The 10,370-nt window shown below is 46.1% G+C and overlaps 1 protein-coding gene across 2 annotated transcripts; it reads left to right on the top strand.

The window, feature by feature from the left end:
* Positions 1–1,622: 1,622 nt before the first annotated feature.
* Positions 1,623–9,226, top strand: LOC117859294 (ABC transporter G family member 36). Of its 2 annotated transcripts, XM_034742509.2 has the most exons (22): positions 1,623–2,166; positions 2,252–2,372; positions 2,489–2,577; positions 2,873–2,957; positions 3,167–3,326; positions 3,462–3,538; positions 3,680–3,733; positions 3,822–3,912; positions 4,003–4,304; positions 4,384–4,665; positions 4,758–5,074; positions 5,186–5,346; positions 5,431–5,697; positions 5,796–6,025; positions 6,113–6,445; positions 6,523–6,813; positions 6,965–7,048; positions 7,127–7,260; positions 7,539–7,766; positions 7,853–8,024; positions 8,132–8,386; positions 8,476–9,226. In XM_034742509.2, the coding sequence occupies exons 1-22, from the start codon at positions 1,808–1,810 to the stop codon at positions 8,737–8,739; spliced, it is 4,356 nt and encodes a 1,451-aa protein (XP_034598400.1). In that variant the 5' UTR covers positions 1,623–1,807; the 3' UTR covers positions 8,740–9,226. The 2 variants fall into 2 exon arrangements, with proteins under 2 accessions (XP_034598400.1, XP_072149703.1); XM_072293602.1 differs by having other exon boundaries at positions 5,186–5,697.
* Positions 9,227–10,370: the final 1,144 nt, after the last annotated feature.

The following is a 10,370-nucleotide window of genomic DNA, read 5'->3' as shown; positions in this document are numbered from 1 at the left end:
TCGCAGCATTTGGGGTAAGCCGGACTCTGCTGAAGCAACGACGGCAACAAAACGAAGCCTGCGTTAAATGAGCACGTTTAGTTAGTAGTAGTGCAAAGAAAAATCAAACAACCTGCACGATCGATCGGTCCAATTCAATTCAATAACGAGAAATTCAAAGAGAAACAGAGTACTCCCCCGTGCCTCTCAGAATGCAAGATGTTTTCGTTTTTACCTTATATAAGTCAAAGATCCCTAATTTTAACTTAATTTCATAAAACTTAAAAATACACCAACATCGATCGGCAATATCTCTTATAAACTAAACTGAACATCCTACATTTTAGAACACAGGGTATGCTATAGCTAGTAACTAGGGTAATAGGAAGTTGCGTTTTGTTTCGTTTCAGTATAAAAAGTTGACTATATAGCTGAAGAGACCTGGTCAACTGCATTGCTGCAGCTCTGCATGACAGTATGAGTAGTACAGCACGAACTTGGACTGTACCAAGCCCGTTCCGTGCCTACGAGGCTACGAAACCACCAAGACATGCGGAACGTGAACCGGGTCGGCCCGCTTCTAGACAAAGCGCCGCCTTGACCCGTCAACCCTGGAACAAGCCTAGAATCCCCAAACTTTCTGCAGCGACAACTGTATAGCAGACTTGAGCAGAGGCAACGTTATTCTCCCAAGGTTTTGGAGATGCTGTGCGCGTGATAGTCTTCCGCGTTTTAACGTTCTTTTATTACCTCTGGACGGTACATCTCAGTCCAAATAGTCAGGCCTGTCCTCAAAGAAGATCATGGATGCAAAATTGCTTACCGTTGACGCTGTCGATGCTGCCGCGCAGGTGTAGTGTGTGCGTGGATCCTTCTCCCATTCTAGAATGCAGCTCGTTCAACTCGTCTCGAGCTCTTTACCATGTACAACCATTAATCATTAATCAGTACTTGCGCCGTTCCATAATGTAGGTCGTTTACCTTTAGAAAATATATAGATTTTGCTATGCATCTAGAAAAGCTAAAATGACATGTATTTTAAAATGGAGGGAATATAAAGTTATTGCGAAGTCCAATACTTTAGCTGTTTATACATATTGCTGTATTATTTATGTTATATGGTCAAACTTGTATACGGTTGTTATCTAAATGTTCTTAGGCCATTTCTAAGAATGCAACTTATGCAGTGAGATATTTAGTTGATGGATGAAATAAATGTCCTGTACAATTCATTGTTTTATTTGCGATATTTCGTAGTAGGGGATACATAACAAAGACAAGCTGCATTGAAAATACATATCTGATTTCATCTCTATTCCCATCGTAAATAGAAAGATATTTGCATGGCACTTTGTTTAACAGCAACGAAACTCCCGCCCTTGGACAAGTCCTCCACTCCTCCCCCCATCCCCCACGCGAGAAGAACACAAGGTCGCCTTCTAGAAGCGACAAGCGGCGAGGCCGAGCGTTACTTGCAGCATCAGCGGCGAGGCCGAGCGTTACTTGCAGCATCGGCGGCGAGGTGTCTTGGCAATTTGGCATCCAGAGGATCACGGGCCCGCACCTCCTCTGACCGTTTCTCCCCCACGCCCCGCTCCCCACCCCTACAAAACCCCCCCTATAAAGCTTCTCTGCAGCTGTGCTCTCTCCGCCTCGCCAGTCTCGCCCAGGAAACTGGGCAAGCGCACGCACGCGCCCCGAAAAGTCACATTGGAATCGCAGCGAGAAATCTCGCCAGCTCGCCGGGGGCGCGGATTGGCGCAGGCGGAAGCAGGAGAGTAGGAGGCCTCGGGTTGGCGATCGAGGGCCGAGGAGGGGGTAGGGAGAGATGGACGCGATGGCGGACATCCAGAAGGTGGTGAGCATGCGGCGCGGGGACAGCGGCTCCATGTGGCGGCGCGGGGACGACGTGTTCTCGCGCTCGTCCAGGGACGAGGACGACGAGGAGGCGCTGCGCTGGGCCGCGCTCGAGAAGCTCCCCACCTACGACCGCGTCCGCCGCGCCATCGTCCCGCTCGGCCTCGGCGGCGACGGCGCCGAGGCCGCGGGCGGCGGTAAGGGGTTCGTCGACGTCGACGTGCTCAGCCTCGGCCCGCAGCAGCGCCGGGCGCTGCTGGAGCGCCTCGTCCGCGTCGCCGACGAGGACAACGAGCGCTTCCTGCTCAAGCTCAAGGACCGCGTCGACAGGTACCGTGCTGTGCTAAGCCCTCGCCGGCTCGCCCTCCCTCGCCCGTCGGGTGTTTGACGATTTGCGCGCGTCCCGTCGGTGCAGGGTCGGGATCGACATGCCCACCATCGAGGTGCGGTTCCACAACCTGGAGGCGGAGGCGGAGGTGCGCGTCGGCAGCAGCGGCCTCCCCACCCTCCTCAACTCCGTCGTGAACACGGTCGAGGTACTCTCTATCGTGCCCGTTCGTTCCTGCGTCGTGAGATTCCACCTGCGTGTGTGTATGTATGCGCTATCGAATAATGATTGGTTTTGGCTGCTGTGCGTCTTGTTTCGATTCAGGAAGTGGCGAACGCGCTGCACTTGCTGCCCAGCAGGAAGCAGACCATGCCCATCCTCCATGACGTCAGCGGCATCATCAAGCCTCGCAGGTAGTACTAATAAAATGATTTATGTTCACTGAAGAAAGTCAAGTTGGTTTTCAATTTTTCATGTTGCCTTGCATCAAAACCATTACCGGCTAGTCGGGCGTACGCATGTGGGGACTTTTCGTACCCTTGTGACATCTAAAATAAAAATCTACAGCGAAGATGAGATGTTCCTTTGGACGCCTGCAACTATTGTTTTTGTCTTGTGTCGGGTGCTGGATTAGTCAGTAATCCGGAACTCTGATTCGATCTCTTCGCTTCTTCATCAGTCAACCTCACGTTCCTTACTATGGTGCAGGTTGACTCTTCTGTTAGGCCCACCCGGGTCAGGCAAGACTACTTTTCTGCTCGCGTTGGCGGGAAGGCTTGACAAAGACCTCAAGGTAGTAAAAATCGAGTTCTATACTAATTTGCAATAATTACACATCCCAAAGAACAATCTGTGTTCTCCCTGGTTATCTGCACTTCATCAAAATCTCTTTTGGTCTCATTTTATGCACAAAAATGTGCATCCAGGTGCCAGCAAACTGGGCACCTTTCACAGCAGTTGCTGAAATGCTGTTACAGTTCACTGACATGAAACGCTATGCAGACTAAAGGCAAAGTGACCTACAACGGTCACGAGATGACAGAGTTTGTGCCAGAGAGGACGGCTGCGTATATCAGCCAGCATGACCTCCACATAGGAGAGATGACTGTGAGGGAGACACTTGCTTTCTCTGCGCGCTGCCAGGGTGTTGGCTCACGCTTGGGTATGATTCTGCACTATTAGTCATTCATTTGAGAGCACGCCCTCATTTGTGCCATTTGCCTACTATATATGCAGGATTCGTGTGGTTTCATTTAGATGCTTATCAACTTTTGCCTCTTTCCTTTTATGTTGTTAGATATGCTGACTGAGCTGTCAAGGCGAGAGAAGGCGGCGAATATCAAGCCTGATGCTGATATCGATGCATTCATGAAGGCAAGTATTGACAAACACTGAGTAAAACTTGTAGATTTTTTATCTTTGTTTTTCATCAATCATTATCCAATAGAAGCATTTCATCAATTATTATTTAATAGAAGCAAGACTAAGTATGATTTTCCTGCTTAATTTAATTAGGCATCTGCAATGGGCGGGCAAGATGCCAATGTGGTCACTGATTATATTATGAAGGTATGTGCAACTCTTAGCTTAAACCATGACTAAAATTAGATTGGATTACTCGTATTTTTCTTAACTATGTACACATCACTTGCTGCAGATATTAGGACTAGACATATGCGCAGATACGATGGTAGGGGATGAGATGCTAAGGGGCATATCCGGTGGACAAAGAAAGCGTGTTACAACTGGTAAAGACAGTCTTCTATAACCATTTTAGCTTAAAAACATTGGCTTTGATGAGGTGCTTTTGAATTATATCATTTGGATGTTTCCTGTAGGTGAGATGCTGGTTGGGCCGGCCAGGGCGCTTTTCATGGATGAGATCTCGACTGGGCTTGACAGCTCCACTACATTCCAGATTGTGACCTCGCTCAGGCAGTCCATCCACATCCTTGGTGGCACTGCTGTCATCTCCCTGCTGCAGCCGGCGCCTGAGACTTACAACTTGTTCGATGACATCATACTCCTATCAGACGGCCAAGTTGTCTACCAGGGCCCCCGAGAAGATGTGCTTGAGTTTTTCGAGTCCATGGGTTTCAGATGCCCTGAAAGGAAGGGTGTCGCCGACTTCTTGCAAGAAGTATGCCCTGTGCCACCATATTTCAGTGTACATGTGCATAAAGTTCTTTTGACCATATCTCCTTTTAAATGCTGAGCAGGTGACTTCGAAAAAAGATCAGAAACAGTACTGGGCACGGCGTGATGAGCCCTATAGGTTTGTGCCGGTGACGAAATTCGCGACTGCGTTCAAGTCATTCCGCACCGGAAGAGCTATAGCAAATGAGCTTGCTGTTCCATTTGACAAGAGCAAGAGCCACCCAGCCGCACTAACCACCATGAGGTATGGCGTGAGTGGCAAGGAACTACTGAAAGCAAACATAGACCGGGAGATCCTTCTCATGAAGAGGAACTCTTTCGTTTACATATTCAGAACCTTTCAGGTAAGTCATTAGTCCAAACAAGATGATTGATTGGCATGTAAGGGAAAAATGACAGCAACATGACTGATTCCTTTTGTGCTGTGGCATTACAGCTGATGGTGGTATCAATCATTGCAATGACTGTCTTCTTCCGGACAAAGATGAAGCATGACTCAGTAGCTGATGGGGCCCTCTATATGTCTGCACTGTTCTTTGGTGTGCTTATGATCATGTTCAATGGCTTCAGTGAGATGGCACTCATTGTCTTCAAGCTGCCTGTATTCTTCAAGCAGAGGGACCTCCTTTTCTTTCCGGCATGGGCCTACACGATACCCTCATGGATCCTCAAGATACCCATCACATTCATCGAGGTCGGTGGTTATGTATTCTTGACATACTATGTCATTGGGTTTGACCCCAATGTTGGCAGGTGAGATTTGCTGATAGACCATGGGCCATTCAATTGAAAAATGGTATCCTTTGCCATTTTATAAGTGTGGCAATGTGCTGCAAATGTTTTGACAGTAGTGTTTGCCCTCAGGTTCTTCAAGCACTATCTACTTTTGTTGGCAATCAATCAGATGTCAGCATCGATCTTCCGATTTGTCGGTGGGGTAGCGAGGAGCATGACTATTGCTAATGTCTTTGCATCATTCATGTTACTGGTTTTCATGGTTCTAGGAGGATTTATTCTAGTAAGAGGTAAAAGCTCATATGCTTCTTTTTGTAGTTCTTTGCAATGGAGCTTCTTCATAAACCAATGCTTCTCTGTGTTTGATCTTGCAGATAAAATAAAGAAATGGTGGATCTGGGGCTACTGGATCTCCCCAATGATGTATGCACAGAATGCTATATCAGTTAATGAGATGTTGGGGCACAGCTGGGACAAAATATTGGATAGCGCTGCCTCCAATGAGACCCTAGGTGTGCAAACACTTAAATTCCGAAGAGTATTCCCAGAACCCAAGTGGTACTGGATTGGCTTTGGTGCAATGATTGGGTATATCTTACTCTTCAACGGTCTCTTCACTCTTGCCCTTACATACCTGAAGCGTGAGTAACTCCCAAACTGGTTTGCTCGTATGTTGCTCATTGTTCTTGGATTTCACAAAATCTAAACCTGGACATGGTTTCATCTCATTATTTCATAGCATTTGGGAAGTCTCGGCCATCAGTATCTGAAGAGGAGCTGAAGGAGAAGCATGCCAGCATGACTGGTGGGGTTCCAGACGACAATCACTTGGCATCAGAAAGCTCTCATCTGTCAACAGGAATCAACACTGAGACTGATTCTGCCCTGACTGAAAAGGGGATGATCCTCCCATTTGTCCCGCTTTCACTCACCTTTGACAACATCAGATACTCTGTTGACATGCCACAGGTGAAAGATAGAAAGTTGATTCTCTTACACTATCAACAATGGTAATTCATCACTAGTTTGTAACCTTGAATGTTAAATTAAATTCAGGAAATGAAAGCACAAGGTGTCATTGAAGATCGTTTGGTGCTCCTCAAAGGTGTAAGTGGGTCTTTTAGGCCTGGGGTGCTGACTGCACTGATGGGCGTCAGTGGCGCAGGGAAAACTACTTTGATGGATGTGTTGGCAGGGAGAAAGACTGGTGGGTACATTGAAGGAGATATCAGTATTTCAGGATACCCGAAGAAACAAGAGACCTTTGCACGCATATCAGGATACTGTGAACAGAATGATATCCACTCACCACAGGTGACAGTCTATGAGTCACTGCTTTTCTCAGCATGGCTCCGGCTTCCAGGGGATGTGGATTTGGACAAAAGAAAGGTCAGTTCCACAAAAAAATTGTCATTTCCACGTTCAGTGGATACTTGGTACATAACTGCTTACATTAATGTGTGCAGATCTTCATTGAGGAGGTGATGGAGCTTGTGGAGCTCAAACAATTGAGAGATGCTTTGGTTGGGCTTCCTGGAGTGAATGGCCTGTCAACGGAGCAGAGGAAAAGGCTCACCATTGCAGTGGAACTTGTGGCAAATCCATCGATCATCTTCATGGATGAGCCAACCTCGGGGCTTGATGCCCGAGCAGCTGCGATTGTTATGCGTGCGGTGAGGAACACTGTCAATACTGGTAGGACAGTGGTCTGCACGATACATCAGCCTAGCATTGACATATTTGAAGCATTCGATGATGTGAGTGAGATGTTACATATGATATTTCATCCAGATACTCTACTCTCTGGACAGCTATGCCAGATTGGTCATACATGATCTGTTTTGGCTGATTTTTTTCCAAACTATGGTGCAACTTGCAAGGTCTAAAATGTTTGATTAATGCTTGCAGCTTTTCCTGATGAAGCGTGGTGGAGAAGAGATCTATGCTGGTCCATTAGGCCATCATTCTTCAGAGCTGATCAAGTATTTCGAGGTAAAGTGATACTACAGGAATTTAAATATCCATCTATGAATATTTGTTCATAATTACTGATAAAATCGTATTGTCCAGGGAATTCAAGGAGTCAGCAAAATTAAAGAGGGCTACAATCCAGCAACATGGATGCTGGAAGTGACAACAGCCTCTCAAGAACACGTGCTAGGTGTTGATTTCAGTGACATATACAAGAACTCTGAACTCTACCAGTAAGTAAATTTCGATCCTACTAGTCACTTCTTGTTTGAGAGTAGCTGTAGGTGGTGAAGTAACAACTAGGAAGAGCATTAAATAACTAAAATTAATTATGATAGGCTAAAAATACTTTACTTATGCTATAGATAACTTATCATACGGAACTTATTAAACAAAATGGAGTACTGCCGGTTGCCACATACCATTGCATTTTTCATATTTTAATACTATCAGCCTTTCTTATCCAGAACATTTCTACACTGGGTGATGTGTTGGTTGTTACGTTTCGCAGGAGGAACAAGGCCTTGATAAAGGAATTAAGCCAACCTGCGCCAGGTTCGAGTGACCTGTATTTCCCTAGCAAGTATCCACGCTCGTCCATCACACAATGCATGGCTTGCCTGTGGAAGCAGAACCTGTCATACTGGAGAAACCCTCCTTACAATACCATTAGGTTCTTTTTCACTACCGTCATTGCTCTCCTCCTCGGCACCATCTTCTGGGACCTTGGCAGCAAAGTGTAAGTCATGCCAAACTGTACCATTTCTCATGGCAAACAAGAGACCACCTTCAAAATGTCATTCACATTTTGTTACGTGAATCCAGGTTGACAACACAAGATTTGACAAATGCCATGGGATCAATGTACGCTGCAGTGCTGTTCATCGGCATCATGAACTGTACCTCAGTTCAGCCAATGGTGGCCGTGGAGCGTAGTGTCTTTTACCGTGAAAGAGCTGCCGGCATGTACTCGGCTTTCCCATATGCATTTGGACAGGTGAATGGTTTTCCTGGAAATAGATTTTATCCACATGCCCTTTTCGGCTGCTCGTTGCCCGAGTTCTTGATTGCAGGACGCTTATGAGCATGTCTCCTCACTCGCAGATTGTCATTGAGCTCCCATACACACTGGCTCAGGATATCGTATACGGGCTGATAGTGTACTCTATGATCGGGTTCGAGTGGACGGTTGCCAAGTTCTTTTGGTACCTCTTCTTTGCTTACTTCACGCTGCTCTACTTCACATTCTACGGCATGATGGCCGTTGGCATAACACCAAATGCCCACATCGGTGCGATCGTTTCCTCGGCATTCTACGCCATCTGGAACCTCTTCTCCGGGTTCATCATCCCGCGACCGGTAAGGCCTCATTATCATGCCGCTGTAAGACTCTTACTTTCACACTGTCCCCATGGCTCATTTGCGTTCTGGCCTGACACTACGTTCAGAGAATGCCCATCTGGTGGAGGTGGTACTGCTGGGTGTGCCCCGTGGCGTGGTCGCTGTACGGGCTGGTGGTGTCGCAGTTCGGCGACGTGATGACGGTGATGCAAGACAGCGACGGCAGGACCGTGAAGGCTTACATCGAGGACACTTACGGCTTCAAGCACAGCTGGGTAGGGTGGGTGGGCGCGGTGGTCGTGGGGTTCGCCGTGCTCTTCGGCGCCCTGTTCGGCTTCGCCATCATGAAGCTCAACTTCCAGAAGAGATGATTTGTGACCATAGGAGCTGGGATGCTTGCGTGTCCTGCATATACAAGAGATTTTGCATTGGTTCGGTGGAAAGTAAAGTGGCTGTGCATATTAGCAGAGTACATCATATCTGATTTGTCTGGATTCGTTAATTAGTTAAGCTATAGAAGCTTTTATCCTCCTTTTTGGGCGGATGATGGCGTAGTAATATTTATTTGTAAAGAGTATTTCACACGTCTAGTAATTTTTGTACTATGTCCATCCCAAATTATAAGTTGCTTTGACTTTTTTGGTACATCCACTTTGCTATGTACCACTTTGCTATGCATCTAGACATATTGTTATATCTATATACATAGCAAAGTGAATGTATCAAAAAAGTCAAAGCGACTTATAATTTGGGATGGAGGGAGTAACTTGTAAGAGGGTAGCCCGTAGAAAAGCACTATCAGTAATCAGTTGGAGAGGGAAGGAAAAATACCTCATGCTTTTGTTGTTGGATTGAGCATTTACTACTCTGTTAAGCTTACCTTGTAGGAGTACTAGAATACTGCAATAACATTGTGTAAGAATCTTAAACCTCGCCTCGCTTGTATATGTTATATATTTCGCACGTCTTTGGTAGATATGCGCCCACAGAACAAAGAGAGCATTAGAAATCCTGTCAAGAGCTGTGGATCAGAACGAATAAAATCGCACTGAAACGTGCCAGAGTAATCATAGTTTTGACCTTCCAGTAGCCGATGGCAACTCTGCGTTGACTTGAAGCCATCTTGGTTCACCGGAGGGCGGAAACCGTTAGCTGCAGCTTACAGAAAAGTCTGCAAACTGTTGAAGGAGTGTACATGCGGATTCTGCATCTTTTAACTTACGAAAGATCTCATTTTTGCTACCGCTCTCCCTGTAAGTTTCCAGATTCTGGCAATACTACAGCTTGGGATGACACCAATATGAAAACTTTCTGTTTCCGCATCTTGCCGGTAGCACATATGAGACCCAAGATGGATGTCATCGTCGCGGTCGTTCGATGACCTTCTTTGCCATGGACACCGCGGGTCCCCGACGAAGACATCCGCTGGTGGATTTTGCTGTACAAGGCTACAAGCCATGTTGTCTTATCCTTTTCACAATTTAGCATTGCAACAGGCAGTTCTAACATCATCACCATCGAGCTACTATAGCTCAGTAGCCAGGAAGCTACACTCATGCTTCTTAAAGCTACACTCATATATTGAGTTATAAAAAAAAACTTTGAGCCTTTCGAACCCACAGATCCGTCAGGGTCCCACATCCTGACATTAGAGTATCAGTTCATCACATCCGCCACCAGCAAAAAGTTAATTTTGCAACTGAGTTTGTGAAAGGTTTATAGGTTCATCTAATTTAAGATGAAGCAACAGAAATGCAAACGTTCCAGCAGAGCAAAAGAACGAACAACATCGGTTATTCCATTCCTGCAGATTACTTCTCCAAATTTAAGGGGCAACTTTGAGAAGCCAAGACTATAGTTGATACCAATTGCACAAACTTCCATGAAGTTGACATGATTGATAAGCAGAGCAAAGCCCAATTAGCAACAATAATAACATGGCATTGTTCGAAAAGATCAATTGTCGCAAAAGTATTTATTCTTCAGCGTTGACCATAAAATC

The sequence above is a fragment of the Setaria viridis genome, chromosome 5 (genome assembly GCF_005286985.2).
Source record: "Setaria viridis chromosome 5, Setaria_viridis_v4.0, whole genome shotgun sequence".
Taxonomy (NCBI): Eukaryota; Viridiplantae; Streptophyta; class Magnoliopsida; order Poales; family Poaceae; genus Setaria; species Setaria viridis.
The sequence above is the reverse complement of the archived record's forward strand: the minus strand, read 5'-3'. Positions and strand labels throughout refer to the sequence as shown.

Bases quoted from the DNA above. Each gene is read 5' to 3' on its own strand.
- LOC117859294 (XM_072293602.1), top strand. From the start codon at position 1,808: ATGGACGCGATGGCGGACATCCAGAAGGTGGTGAGCATGCGGCGCGGG. The intron at 5,698-5,795 runs GTGAGTAACTCC...ATTATTTCATAG, and splicing joins TGCCCTTACATACCTGAAGC to CATTTGGGAAGTCTCGGCCA. The intron at 8,387-8,475 runs GTAAGGCCTCAT...CACTACGTTCAG, and splicing joins GGTTCATCATCCCGCGACCG to AGAATGCCCATCTGGTGGAG.